Here is a 16043-nt window from a genome sequence, read left to right as displayed (position 1 = left end):
TTCATGAAATTCAGTACAGAGACAGAGTAGAGCTTGAAGAAAGACATAGGCTACCTTTTATTGCAAAAAAATTAAATGGAGGGGTTGAAATAGGGGATGGCAGTCTGTATGGAAATTCGTTATTATCGAAGATAAAACCATGAAAATTTGTATTTAGGCACTTGATAAGAAATAATTTATAAACTTTTGTTCGAGCATTTTTGAAACTTTGACCTAAATGGGGATGAAGTAGGACATAAAATTTCACAGGGAAATACTATTAAAGAGACTGTCCACAATGACAAGGGATATCCGCTGTATCATAGAAGAGCGCTGCCAGCAGCGGAAAGAGCAGTTTGTATGTGTAACTATTATTTGAAAAGTATTCTTAAATATAAAAAAAATGCCCAAACAGTTTGAGCTTAAAACCACACAGCAGAAGTGGTAACGATATCAAGTGAGCTAATACGAAACAAGCAATTTTTTTTGTTCTCATTAATGAAACGCATTCATGGAAGAAATAATACCAGTTTGACTAAATTATCCCTACTAATATTATATATATCAATGTAAGTTTGTTTGTTACGCTTTTACGCGGGAGCTACAGAACTGATTTTGATGAAATTTGGTACAGCAATAGCCTAGAGCTTTGGAAAGGACATATGCTACATTTGATCCCGGAAATAACCATGGTTCCCGCGGGATTTATGAAAAACTGTAATTCATGTATATTTATAAATCTGTATCTTATTATCCAAGTCTAGCAAATGCAAATGACACATTCGTACTATCCTTTTCTCGGAGCAGTTCAGGCCATTTTCAACCCCTATAACATCGCTGTGGATAATATTAGAAGACTGAATTTTACGACTCGTACGCCCTGGTCAACCGCTAACTTGTCATGCTTACGATGAAGTGGGAAGTCTTCTGATCAGACTGACATGACAACCACACCCAGTCTAAGGTGGAACCCAATTAAAGGTCCAATCTCAGATCCACAAGCACACACTCACTCACACACACACATACACACACACACACACACAGTTTTCACAATTGTTTTAGTTATAGTTTTAAAATTTGTTTTTTAATCATTTTTGTTTATTTCTATATTGTTTATCCTGTTTATATTTTGAATATTTCTAGTGTCCTGAGAAAAAATACTGGGAAATCTCGATCACTAAAATGTATGTGAAATCTTTGGAATAAACGAAATTTATTTATTATTTTATTAACTCCACTCACCGCCATAGCAAGTGAAATTATTTACAAGTTTTCTGTACATATCACTTTTACCACGCGACTTCAGAAAATAGAGAGAGTTATGAACTATTTGTATGTTATATTGTTTTTTAAACAACACAAGAGTATACAATATGACGTATTGTATATATTGCTGAAACGACAGTATTCTCGTTCCAGTTTTTTGCGAGTCAACAGCTCCTGAAGATGCCGCGTGTATAGACGAAATACGTGGCGAAGTGATTTTGTCAAACTTAACGCTTAAAAATCATCATTTATAACAAGTTCAGTAATACGTGATGCCTATTTTTACACGCTTTTTAGTAGATTCACCTGTATGTATGTGTGTTTGAAACCGACTCATTTGGGCGCCATTTTGACCCACTTTAAAGGGCCAGATTTCTTTCAAACTGCGTAGATTTATCTATGACAATACATTAATTTGAGAAAATTATTCCATTTTTCAATTTTCAAAATAAGATTTTTGTTAATATAAATATATAATTTTCATGAATCATCTATATAAGGCAGGAATTGATGTTAATTTTAAATATCAAAATAATATTTTTTTGGTTCGGTTTTTTATAAAAAGCGCGTGTTTTTTTTGTTTTTCTATAACGATTATTTTATTAATATAACGCCATTATAAAATCATAACACCAGTATGAAATAGATTATACATGAAGGTCACACTTTATCTTATCAGAGTGTTATCTTGTGCTATTTGAATTTTGAGGTTGAAGTTTTGATCAATTTGTTATGTTTTAAACTGATAACCCTCACTTTTGGGATTAATTACACAAATAAAATTTAAAAATAAAATTTTATGAACGAACGGGACTCGAAGTAAGTAGATCCTGTAGATGAAATCACAACCTGAGTGTTGAACAAAGCATACAAGATTTTATAAACGATACGTCACTTGAACGGTTGGCTTAGTTGTTATGAGCGCTTGTTTAACTTTAAAGAAATGTGGTAGTTCAAAAAGGCTCGGCAGTGTTAACTATAACCAACAGCAAGCATTAGCAACCTACAAATAAGACTTAAGGATATGTGTAACAGGATTAAGTAGTGTTCATAGCTCGAAATGCTATACTTTCACCACAAAACTTGTCTAAAAACACTATGTTTGCGTGTTTTCTGCTTACTCTTCGCCTTAAAACACATTCGGAATATGTTGGATGAGGGCAGCGCAGGACCGATCGTTGTTGGAGGTCTTCTGGGGAGGCCTTTGTCCAGCTGTGGACGTCTTCCCGCTAACGAAAATAATGACATAGGTATGTGTACTTTTTCGGTAATCAAAAAGCGACACTGATCGCTTCCAATGATCTATATTCGTTCGTTATGCAGACTAAATGGCAATGGGAACGATGGCTGTTCCATGCTTCAACTAGTGAACGGGTGCTGCTTGTGGTGCCAGGTGGACTTTTATAGTTATAGAATCATTGTATTTGTTGGATGCAAATACTAATTATGACAGTAATCACGACCATCATGTTCACGAAACATTCTTACACAAACAATGAGTTCAAGCTTTAAAGGTTGATGCATCCAATATACGATAATTTATATTTATTACTTTTTATTAAATAATTTATATAGTAGTACTAAAAGTGATAATAATTTCCGCTTTGTACATTTTGTTATTAATCCTTTATCTTCTACTTTTTATGTAAATATAAAAAGTAGACGTACTTGTAAATTAGGTGTAAATTAAAAAGTAACTTTCGTTGCGATCGTCACCTTGGATTATTTACTTCTTGTTTCCTGAATATTGAAGGTTTCGTTGAAGTTACTTCTTCATTATTTATTAAATTAAATAAAATTAAAAAATATTTATTCAATAATAATGAAAATACCTATTTTTGTTATGTACTGTCAAATTTCTTCCGGGAAATGCGTGTTTTTGGGTAATCTTTATAAATTTGTGAAATAAATGATCATATAGAACAGGGGTGCTCAAACGGTCGATCGCGAGTGATAGGTCGATTTTGAGTCGATCTCGAGAAAATCCAATATATAATTATTCACAGATTTTGTTTTAGGTAACTGAAATCGGCAATTAGGTACCATCTTATAAAAAGTATGTTCAGGACATGCAGTGCCATGCAGATTCAACATCCGAAGTCACTCTTTAGTATTTATTATTTATCATGCTTAGATGTTATAATTAAATAAAGAATACTAAGTTATTATTAGTTAAAAATAATAATAAGTAGATAACTTTACTAAGCTACTCAATATTATAATTTTGACCTAAATGATTGTATGACTTAATAATTAATAACGCTATTGATATAAATAATACTTAAACTTAAATAATCTAACAAAATTAATTAATTACTAATAGAAAATTTAGTTTAGTTAAGTTTATAACTTTAGATACTAGAACGGGTTTGTTTTGTAAGAACCAATAAACTGAGTAATTAACATATAAACAATAAATTGAGCAGATCTACGCTTACCTTGCCTAAAAAAATGCGTATAATAGCACATGATAGTACGCAAAACTAATATCTATGTCATCGTGAGACTCTGCCTAGACGACAATCCTTCATCACACATACTTGAAGCCTCTCAGAGTCGATCGATCGTAGTCTAACAATTTTGAGGTAGTTCGCCAGCAGTTCAAGCTTGAGCACCCCTGATATATAATCTCCATTACATGCGCGAGGTTATCTATTGCAATATATTTTATACTTTTATAATTTATTATTGTAATTATGAATGGCCAAGTTTCGGGTAAAATTTGTGCAAAAAAAGCAGATATTTGGAGGGTTATACGGACTTTGGTTCTTGAAATTTACATTTTCTGCTTCGATGGATTATTTTAAATAATATTATTAAAATAAGGGACGAGACGAGCAGGACGTTTAGCTGATGGTAATTGATACGCCCTACCCATTACAATGCAGTACCGCACAGGATTCTTGAAAAACCCAAAAATTCTGAGCGGCACTATAATTGCGCTCGTCACCTTGAGACATAAGATGTTAAGTCTCATTCGCCCAGTAATTTCACTAGCTACGGCGCCCTTCAGACCGTAACACAGTAATGTTTAGTCATTACTGCTTCACGTAAGAAATAGGCGCCGTTGTTGTACCCATAATCTAGCCGGCTTTCTGTACAAAGGACCCTCGCACAAAGATATCTATCAGTATTTTTTTTTATAGAAAGATGCGTATAAATACTATAATCATGTATGAAGAATATGACGTGATACCGAGAGGTAATTAATAATACTTGTACATTACTGCTTGATGACAGAAAAAGGTACCAATCTATCCGACATTCTGTACCAAGTCGACTGGTAAAATATTAAATAGTTTTTCTAGATGTTTTGTCTGCGAAACTTAAAGTTACATTTTTATTAAATATTCAACTCGAAAATTTTTATGTCAACATTTTTAGAAGATAGCCTTTTTCATACTGATGTAAATATTTTATTAAAATGTGTAAGTACTCCCGTTTGTCAAAGAAAATATGACTTAGTAAGCATGATGCCAGATTATTGGATTCCTTTTCTGTAACGTCTACTTTATCGAAAAATATATTATTTCACTAATAAAATAATCTGCAACGCAAATTACTGCATTTTCTCTAAATTACGCGCGAAAATGCTCGTAAGTGTCATGGTGGCCGATTATGATGTCACACCTCCGATGACGCGTATAAGGCTGGTCGCAAACATTCGGATACTGGATTAGGTTTCCTGATCAGGAATTCAGATTCGAAAACCTGAATGCTCTGCTTACATAAAAACTATTCAACAAGGCGCACAAGGTTCGGTGCGTTCGGATCGTAATAGTCTAAACACATGATTGGGTTTGGTACGGCAGAACCATCAGACATCCGGTAGCGAACCATATTGTCCATCGTACAAAATTATTATGACCGTCGTGACGCCGGACCAATTGGTGCGAGGCGCCCATCGGGCAGTCCGATGGTGTGGCCGTACCAAATCTGATCATGTGTTTATGCTTTTACGCAGCTCTTGCGTACATTTTGTCTCATCCGCAGTACACGCACGGAAATTTAAATTCAAATCCGTGCGAGCTGTGTAGTGAGTGGACGTCTCATCGTAATCGTCGTAGAAAAAAAGTGTGAAGCTGGAAATTTAATAATGGCGGTCAAATAGTAACCTATGCATATGGTATATTAATAATGCAGACTACCACAATAGAGATGTAAAGCCTGGCTTGGGTACAGATATGTGTAGAAGGGGCTGGTAACGCACTTAAAATAGAATATCTGTATTTTACTATTTCCACTAATAATTATTATTATAATAAATGACTCAATACAATTTGGACAGCCCCTAACAATTCACAATAATTAATGTTCTCTCGAACTGAGCGCTCTGGCTTATATAAGGCACGACCGTCACAGTGATGATGCAAAAAACTGTTAGTTGGCACTACTGTAGTGCCAACTAACTGGCACGAATCAAGTTAACCAAAGAATTGAATACAATTTGCTACTATACTTATTTCTAAAATTATAATTATATAAAACAATACTAACACAGTAAGCAGTTAAATAAATGTTATAATTAATTGGGATGTCTAATCTAATCAATCATATATCGTGAACTTAAAAATGTCAAATAATGTCAAAAATGTCAAATGTCTTATGACAGTTCAAAACGTTGGTAGCGCTTGTAAACACACCAAGCTGACATATGCAAAATGGTTTTTAATGATTGGGAAACGTGCACAGAAAAAGCAGCGAGTATCCAAAGGGTGTTATCCCAGTAACGACGACTCCTCTTCTTGTTTGGCGCCAGTGAAAAGTGCAATAGTTAACAATTTGTCTTCATCGTCCATGGTATCACTTACGTGTGCTTTCACAAGCGTTTCTATGCGTACTGATCGTAAACATACCGAAAAAAAAACTGGACGTTAGTGCTAGTCTCATGGAATTCCGAATCTGAATTCCTGAACAGGAAACGTTTGTGGCCAGCCTAAAACAGGCACAACATCAACTGTCTTGTTAATAAACGAAATGAAAAGTTACTCCAAGTTAAAAATTACTTCTCCCTGTCGTTACAGAGGTAAGATAAGGACAAAAAATTTTAAATTTAGAATAACTTTACTTCACACAGCAAGAGACGCGGTGATGTTTATTGAACCCTGACGTCATTCTTGTTTCAGTTATAGTCGCCTGTTACCGTATTTTATACATTAATTTTGATGAACATCTTACTAAGTCCTCAATATTTATATCGAAACTACGTAATTTTTTAAAAACTTCCCATCAGTAGACCTTTAATAAATATTATTATTACGTCTTGGAAAAAGGCCAGGTACAAGAGTACCCTAAATCGAAGAGCATGTATGAAAGGAATAATGAAAGTGGACGAAGCGAAACAAGTATGTAAGGATCGTAGCAAGTGGAAAGAAGTGGTCTTTGCCTACTCCTACGGGAAAGAGGCGTGATTATATGTTTGTATGTATGTATTATCGTGTAGACGATTCGACCGCCCGGTACTGCGTGACCGATTTTGATTTGTCAATATCAACGATCGGTAATGTTCTCTTTATGAATATAAGAGACGTTCAGCTAATGGTTATTGATACGACCTGCCCTGCCAGTGCCGCTCAGGATTCTTGAAATGCCCAAAAATTCTGAGCGGCACTACAATTGCGCTTGTCACCTTGAGACATAAGATGTTAAGTCTCATCTGCCCAGTAATTTCACTAGCTACGGCGCCGTTGTGGTACTCATAATCTAGCCGGCATCCTGTGCAAAGGAGCCTCCCACTGGTGAAGGAAAGTTAGTTTATATTCAAAATGCTAAGGAGATAATTCCAAGCGTGGCTTACGACTTTTCAATCAAAATCGGTTAAAGTAACAAAAGATTCGCTTTTCTATTGTATCTTGCCGTATCTCTGTTACAGAATATTATTATCTTCTTCTCTCTTACCTACATGTTATGTTTGTCTACAAGCTAGTATTTGTAATTCTATATATATGTTTTCTTAAAACCGTTTTTTTTATTATTTATTATGAATTAGGTCATCATCATCATTTCATTCATCATTTCAGCCGGAAGATGTCCCCTGCTGGACAAAGGCCTTCCCCAAAGATCGCCATGAAGATCTGTCCTGCGCTGCCCTCATCCAACGTATTCCGGTGATCTTGACCAGATCCTCGGTCCATTTTGTGAGGGGCCTGCCAACACTACATCTTCCGGTCTGTGGTCGCCATTCGAGGACTTTACTGCCCCAACCGCCATCTGTCTGTCGAGCTATGTGGCCAGTCCACTGCCGCTTCAGTTTCGCAACCATATGCTCTATGACGGTGACTTTGGTTCTCTTACGGATTTCCTTATTTTTTATTTGATCTCGCAGGGAAACTCCGAGCATAGCCCTCTCCATTCCCCGCTGAGCGACAATGAGCTTCCTCAATAGGCCCATAATTAGGGAACACGTCTGCGGACCGTAAGTCATCACTGGCAACATACACTAGTTAAAAACTTCATCTTCAGACACTGTAGTATTTGGGACGAGAAGATTTTACGAAGTTTCCCGAAAGCTGCCATCCGAGTTGGATTCGACGAGTGACCTCTTTCCCGAAATTGGACGTGCCCAACTAGATTATTTGTCCAAGGTTACTTACTTACTCGTTAACAATTTCGAGAGTACAGTTCCCAACTGTGATGTATTCCCCGTTGATATTGATGCCCAGCCCGTTCAAGTCCAGAAGCTTAAAGACATCTTCCAATGCAGCGGTGAACAGCTTCAGCGATTTAACATCGCCTTGTGTGACTCCCCGCTGCAGTCGGATAGGCTTCGAAAACTGATTCTGGAGACGGACTGACATGGTGGCGTTAACACTTCAACGCTTCGATATATCGATAATCAATGTGGCATCTCTGAAGAGACTGAACCACCGCCCTATATGGATTAAGTAGAATTTGTTAATATAACAAGCCAAAAATTTTTTTAAAGGGTTTTCATACTTCTTATGTTAGGTTCTGATTAATCATGCTAATTATCAACCCATTAATTCCATATTTTATCGACGTTTTACAACATCTATAGTCACACAAACATTTATGGAATACCTACGCCGTTTTAATTGATGTAAAATTTTTAAATTATTCAAGATTCGTGAGAAAACATTGGTTTAGTCTGCGTTTGGTGTTTTTTAATTAACTTGACCATGTAGGAGTTCCATCAATTTGGTTGTAATGGGTGATGCTGGTCATTTTACGGCCACATACACATAAATTGGTTTTATAGTGAACTAGCGAACCGGTATTTTTTTGCTTGTTTATAAATACACTGGCATGCAAGAGTAAGTATCACACTTTTCAAATTAATTTTTTTTCTTAACTATAGAAGGTAGAGATTTAAGATTAAAAACGTTTTGTTGCAAATTTTATAGGCTTTCATTCTTAGAAACTAAAATTATACATTAGTAACATTTTTTAACTTAAAAAAGATAAAACAATGAAAATAGACATTTTTAGTTTAGTGTAAAAAAATTCAACTAAAATGTTTTATCATGTTATTTAATTTTTAATAACTGGTCTTCTTCTCACTGTACTGTCACTAATGTAGTCCATCCGGGTCTGAAGTAGCTGTTGCTGGACTTCAACTGCATTTTGGTGGCGATTTCTTAACACAGTGGAAATAATATAACGATCTTCTCTGCACTGGTTCACCTGGGTCTGCCATTACAAGGTCTACTCAGATGGTGTCCAGTCTCTTCGTACCTTCGCTTTACCTTCTGGACCGTTCGTACCGTCACACCCACCATTCTTGCAGTGCGACGCATACTGATGCCTAGTTCCAGAAAAGCCTTGATCCTAGCACATTCTTCAACTGAAAGAGGCATGATAAATAAATGTTATGTGCTTTTTAGCATAAATGTTTAAAACAAGACCCATCGATCTTGAAAAAAATTTAAAACAGAAAGAAAAATGTGAATGGTAAAATTGTAATTCGGAAACGTCCACTTTGAAAAAGGAATGGTTTTGTTTTTGAAGTTTTTTTCAGCCAATTCTTAAAAGAAGGTTACCGACTATAAAGTTTTTATGTACAAAATTAAATTCTCTTTGGAGTCCTTTTTATTTGGAAAGTATATCTTGTGAACTTAAAACGTTATCCCAATTTTAAAAGTGTGATACTTACTTTTAAAGGCCAGTGTAGAAAGATAAAACGAAAAATTAAAACAAAAAGGATTAGTTAAAAATACCTACGTGTGTGTGTTATGTTGTGCAATGTGTAAGGCCAGCTTGCTTTCAGTTTTAGAAGTGAAACTTCTTTTTAATCGTTGTAATTTGAAACTCGATGAAACGAAAAGCGAGACGATATATAAGATTCAACCGGCGAGAGAATGAAATAGGAAGCGTTATACACTGTTTCGGTACCAGGCGATCATAGTTGAAGCAGAGATTGTCGTATGTATAATGCGAGTATACCCTAATATTTTCTGACGTCATTCGCACGAATTATTACTACATAGACACCAGGATAACACAAATATGGTAGCGGTGATAGTAATGTCTTTCATAACAGTTGAAATCATATGTCTTCCTTGCAACATGTACTAGGACTTCATATGCAGATTAGAGGTGCAATGTAAATTTTGCATCGGACACAGCGAGTTTTTGGACGCCAAATTTTATTTGAAAATGTGCAGCAGTCGCACTGTATCAAAAACAAGATCAAAAACAGGAAATGACCAATACCCAAAGATATATTGACCATATTAAGACCAAAGAATTTTTTCATACTCTGGTTACCTGTTGTATCATTTATAAAAAAATTAAGCACTGAGTCTGAATAAATCTATGAAATGATATACGAATAAAATGTAAAATAATGATCAAACTTTGTATCACCATAATCATTACTAAAACCTAAAATTATCCTCTTCCCGAAATTTTATGTTCGTCTCATAATCTTGAAGAAAACATTTTTGAAGATTTCAATTCTACCACGTGTGAATTGCACACATATTTTTTTCTTTGTTAATATGCACCAGTCAGTGGTATTTTACTTAACAGTCTCTCGTGCGGTGATCGGAATACGGGTGCGATCCCCGCTGTGGGAACATAGTTTGATTCTAAGCCTCCGCCTTCGAAATGCGTCCCGTAAAGTAAAACCTCCTTAATGTCTTATTATAAATATCTATTATTTTCTCAATGGTTGATAACGACAAGTTTATGACATCGACCGATATACATTATCAATAATAAACAAACATATAAATATACAGATAAATACATTGTTCTATCGGATTCGAATTTAGAAATAAGTATATTAATTTTATTAGACACTAATAAGTGGATAATATATATATAATAAATTATTCGAGTTTATTCGTAAAAAAATAAGAAAAATGTGGTCTGGAGTAAGAAGAAGGCGGGAATATAATTTCGTTATGGTAATTATTAACAATCGATTTGAGATAAGATAAAATTTAGACACTGCAGTGTATATTGCGGTGTTGGCAGCCATTTTACGATAATACATCGAACGATGAGCCTAGAGAAAGTAATTTCTAATATTCTCAGTGTTAAATCTGAAAGAACTAACTGGAATATTATATTTTTTATGTTTTTGTTTGCAGATCGAGGAGGTTATGCAGCAGAGGGCGCCACTGGTGCCTGACAAGTCACAACCGTAAGTTTGTCTTTAATTCTAAGTATTCTAACTTCTTCACTTTATTGTACATAAAATGTAATGTCATTAAGTTACATTTATAACATATGCCTTGTGAAGGTTGGGTGGGTTTAAAGGAAACTATCCGTACCGGCCTTTAGAGAATGTTTATTATGAAACAAAATATAATATAAGCAAGGGTCGTAGGTTGTATAGTTATTGGATCTAGCTCGCCTTCGTAGTCCGTTACTCCCCTGACGCTGAAGACAGGCTCCTCAGCTGGAGGCTAGGACTCGGCGTGTCGCAGGTATATCGGATAATGAACCACTGGAACTATGTGGAATCTTATTTTCCAAAGTTCAAAATTTAACCCTGGAACCCTGTGAATAATGTCAAATGTAGTCTTCAAAGAAAAAGTTCCTGGTTATTTAAACGAAGACCCATATAGCCCAGTGGTTAGTGACCCTGCCCACTGAGCTAGAGGTCCCGGGTTAGAATCCTACCGAGGTGCAAACATTTGTATGATGAATATGGGTGTTTGTTTGAGAGTCATGGATGTTTGTAAGTATTTATGTAAGTTTAAGTAAGTATATTGTATTAAATATATTATCGTTGTGTTGTACTCATACCACAGGCAATGCCTAGTTTGGGACAAGATAATTTGTGTGAAAGTGTGTCAATATTATATTATTATTATATGTCTAATAATATCTAATATCTTTAAATGAGCAATTCTTGTATATATATTCTGAATCTCGGAAACGGCTCCAACGATTTTAATAAAATTTAGTATACAGGTAGTTTCGAGGGCGAGAATTCGACCCAGCTAGGTTTCAATATTAAAAAATGTAATTTATCCGTGTTTTATATATATATTATATACACAAGACTATAATAGCTCAGATGGGACATTGGGTGATCTGGAAAGCAGAAGACCCTGGTTCGAATCCAGATATCCTATAGTATTTTTTTTTCAAGTTTTGTACATTCTTAAAAATCCGAGCAAGGCTCGGTCGTCCAGATATTTATTATAATATGTCTAATAAAATTACGAAATGTTCAAGTAATAACCCATAGGTTTATACAACTAGTTAATTGAATTACTATATATATATAATATATAATAAATAATATAATAATATTGACACTTTTACACAAATTATCTTGCCCCAAGTTAAGCATAAATATAGCCTGTGTTATGGGTTACAAGACAATTATATATTTAATACAATATACTTACTTAAATATAAATAAATTCATATAAACATACATAAATACATTTACACATCCATGACTCGGAAACAAACATACATATTCATCATATAAATGCTTTCACCTACTGGGATTCGAACCCGGGCCCTCTAGCTTAGTAGGTAGGATCGCTAACCACTCGGCTATACAGGTTGTCTAGATATACTATGAGAATATACTTTATTTAATTCACTTAAATAATATTAATTATGTAAGTGAATTAAATAATAAGACAGGTCTACGTTGAAAGTTTATTAAACTAAGTAACGAGCGCAACAATTTCTATGCCGCTCATAATTTTGGGTTCAATCAAGTATCCTGTGCGACAGGGCGTATCACTTACCATCAGATGAACGTCTTGATGGTCTAGTCAAGTATTCTCATAAAAAAAGGTATGTAATAATGTCATATGTATAATGTAATGTCAGTATTATATTATATAGAAAATAAAGTGGTCACATAGATAATAAATTATAACATACCTGATATACCTAGGTTGTCAATAATCAAGGAATTACTTATATGTTTTGTTATAATTGGATGTCTATTTTTGTAATTTACAGAATGTTATTCGATATTAGACCTCTTTTGTTGTGCGTAAAATGCATGCTATTTCCAACAGTGCATTCAACTCTTTGTATTTATTTTTATGATCTACCAATGTAACATCCCAAAGAACCGGTCTTTCTGTTATTAGTTGTATCAAAAACAAAGTATTTTCTTTATTCCACTCCATCACAAACAAAACAAATATAATTATCGCTATCTACGAATTATTGAAAGCTAAAAAAACATGGGTTAATTTCCCTTCCCACAGGCGAACGCGGGTGATGTTATCCTTTTGTTTGAAAGTTTTTTTTAACAAAACTGTTAAGCCGAGCCCCTAATCTGCTTATAAAACATGTTTTTGTGTTAACAAATATTTATATATCAGCGCCATCTGTTAAAGCCTGTTTGAACTAGCATAACTGTAATTTTATATCGGGCGTCATAAAGCGTCAAGTGTTCTAATATTTTACCATGGTTGTCATCGGGGATATAGCTCAGTGGTAGAGCATTCGACTGCAGATCGAGAGGTCCCCGGTTCAAACCCGGGTGTCCCCTGGTATTCTTTTACATTTTTTTTATTTTTTTAGGCTCTACACAAGTTCTACAGCATCGCGCAAGGGTTTATCAGCAAATTTTTTCAAAGCAACCTTCAGTTCTCGCAGCAAGGCAGTGCCTGCTTCATCTTTATACGCAGTTGAAGCAACTAACAAAATAGGCAGCGCCGAGACCAAACCTGTTACTAGGAACCGACCCCGGACAGGTAATCATTTTATGAATGTCTTTATTTTGCGTATTATAATATTTTTATATAACCAGTTTGTTACCTTTTGTATAAGGTCTATGCGTTGAGGATAGGGTACGCTCTTATTATGAGTATTTATTATTTTTTAAGCTATTTTATCCTTAGGTACTTTTTCATTAAAATATTTTTTTCACTTGACATAAAATCCTAATTTTATTAATCAACCACTAGAATAAGACATAAGAACTCCATATTGCCCGTAGTCCCGACTTACCACCATTACACCACTTAGAGGTTTAATTCTTAATCTCCCAGAGAAGTGTTTACATCAAAGTATTTCGCTAGATGGACCTGACATACTTCAAGCAACAATACAGGCCCCCTTAATTAGGGTTGCCATCTCTGAAAGAAGCGTGAAAAACCCCGGATTTAGGACCTTAAAATTCGGACATGTGAGCTGTATTTTTTAAGTTATTCCGTAAAAAATAAATAACAATAACTATTATTGTTATTTATTTTCATGCAATTTTTAACTATATTTAGTCTTTTTGAGAAACAAAGCAGTTTTTTTAAGTATAACGATATTAGCAGTCTTACATTTTTTATTTCTTTAAAAATACTGTTGCTGCTTCGATAATATATTCCTTTCTTTAGTTCACTGTTTTCTCCGTGGAAATCGCGAATCGTGCATGACTTAAAAACTTTTAAACCCGGACTACAATTGAAACCCCAGCCGGACGCTACCCTGACGCCTTCGAAACTAGAACAAATCCGGAGAAACCCGGACGGATGGCAACCCTATCTTAATAGAATTCCAGAAGATGTTTACATTCGCACCATAACTTTGTCAGTAAATAGAAAACTCTCATCTATCTCATTATTTAGGTGCTTGGGCGTTTTTCATTACACACCCCAATATAAATATAACAACCAAAAACGACTTTCGGATAGATTTCTTCAGATATCCTTGCTGTAGCAAGACGTCTCACAGAGACGTGCGGCGGGAATTAGTACCGAATAAAGTTTTTGATTTATCTGTTTGTTAAAATATTAGGCCTGAATGACCACACACTTCACTTATATTTTTATTTGATTTAGGTCAGTATTCCTGAAGGCGTCTCAGTATCCATTATAAAATGTATTTTGTCTCTTTCATGCACATTTATGTCATAGATAGTGATAAAACACACTTGATTATGTATTGAGACGGAGTACGGATCTAAGATGAAGCTATTATAAGCCTTAGAAGAATTGTAGACGTTAATATTTGATTTAAATATATAATCAATTTCCACTGGATACCTTCACGCGTCACTGAGAGAAAGGATTTTTGTCAGATGGATAAATGAACAATGAAGTGATATAATAAAGGTTCCTTTTTTATTTTAGGGGTAGATACGAAATCATAAAAACCGGTCTAGTCTGAGGTAGACTCGCAACGAAGGATTTGTTACCATCACACAAGATATAACACTATCTCTATAAACATAAAATTTTATTTGCATGGCAGCCGATTTTGAATTTTCTTGTAATTGTGGTTTATAAGATAAATCCCGCTGACAGATAGTCATTACGAACGGGAAGCAGTGTGATAGTACCTAATAAAGTTCCCGTTGATTATCCTTCGGGAACGGAACCATAAAGACAATACAGTTTTATGTATTCCTATCAATCTTTCCACTATTTTGCTGCAAATTTTATGCTCACCCAAAAAGATCATAGATTCTTTATAAAAAGTTATTTAACTTTGTGAATAGTTTTATTTTATGTAAGTAATTTTTTTGGGCTATTCATGTGTTCCGTATAATCTCTGTTTGAATGGACATTCTCGTGAAGGTGTTGTTGGTCTAGAACTTTCTCAGTTAGTGAATGCATAAACAAACAATGCTTTATAATGCTAATGCTGTATATTTGTCATAATTTCTTCCATAGAATTTGGCAATAAGTACGCAATTAGTACTCTTAGATAATTTATACGTATAGATTGAGTCTCTTAGGGCCGTTCCCAATATACTATCTACAGATAGAGATAAATTAATACCTTCTACTGTCAGTAATTAGCTGTCAATAACCTGTGTCCCATTATACCCCATAAGTCATTCTTATCGCCTTATATTGGGACGCGTGAATTGCAATTTCCACACAAACTTCTATCGCTGGTAAGCTATACGTCGTGCCATTGACAGACAGCGTGTGGTGAGTTACCGTCGATAAGTTTATTGGGACAGAAAAGTCAACGATAGTTACGATTTTTTATCTCAAGTAAGCCACAACCGGAGATAGACTGAATATTGGGAATATTAGTTTAGTGTGCGTGAAAAGCTACGTCTTACACTCGCGATTTGTATGACAAACTCAAAATTCAAATTCATCATCAAATATATTTATTCAAAATAGGATACGACATCACTTATTGAAAGTCACTTTGTGTTAGTGTGCGTGAATTGCTCAAAATAGAGGTTAGTTCTAAAGTCTTGTTTTTTGCGTTTTCACAGCTGTCATAATCTATCTAGACATATAAATGATTAATGATCTAAGTTAGTACTAATTTCTCAATATAAGGTACAGCAGGTGTTGAAATCTTTGATAAAATTACAACTCATTGATAAAATAAATCACTTTGCTTTTGCTAGATTCATCATCAATCTTATGTTAATGCTATAT

At 34.6% G+C, this 16043-nt stretch overlaps 1 protein-coding gene and 1 non-coding gene across 7 annotated transcripts in view; both read left to right on the top strand.

Annotated features, from left to right (window-relative positions):
• Positions 1 to 16043, top strand: part of LOC126967751 (cytospin-A) — a 108623-nt gene that overhangs the window by 30852 nt on the left and 61728 nt on the right. For all 6 annotated transcript variants that reach the window (XR_007730076.1, XM_050812415.1, XM_050812416.1 and 3 more), the window contains exons 2-3: positions 10806 to 10858; positions 13225 to 13397. Coding sequence is in view for 5 of the 6 variants with exons in the window: in XM_050812415.1 (XP_050668372.1) it covers positions 10818 to 10858; positions 13225 to 13397 (214 nt within the window). In the remaining variant the exon portion in view is untranslated. The remainder of the gene's footprint in view (positions 1 to 10805; positions 10859 to 13224; positions 13398 to 16043) is intronic.
• Trnac-gca (transfer RNA cysteine (anticodon GCA)) lies at positions 13121 to 13192 on the top strand. The gene has a single exon. It is a non-coding gene; the product is annotated as a tRNA-Cys (tRNA).

The sequence above is a fragment of the Leptidea sinapis genome, chromosome 13 (assembly GCF_905404315.1).
Source record: "Leptidea sinapis chromosome 13, ilLepSina1.1, whole genome shotgun sequence".
NCBI lineage: Eukaryota > Metazoa > Arthropoda > Insecta > Lepidoptera > Pieridae > Leptidea > Leptidea sinapis.
This window is presented reverse-complemented; position numbering and strand designations above follow the sequence as displayed.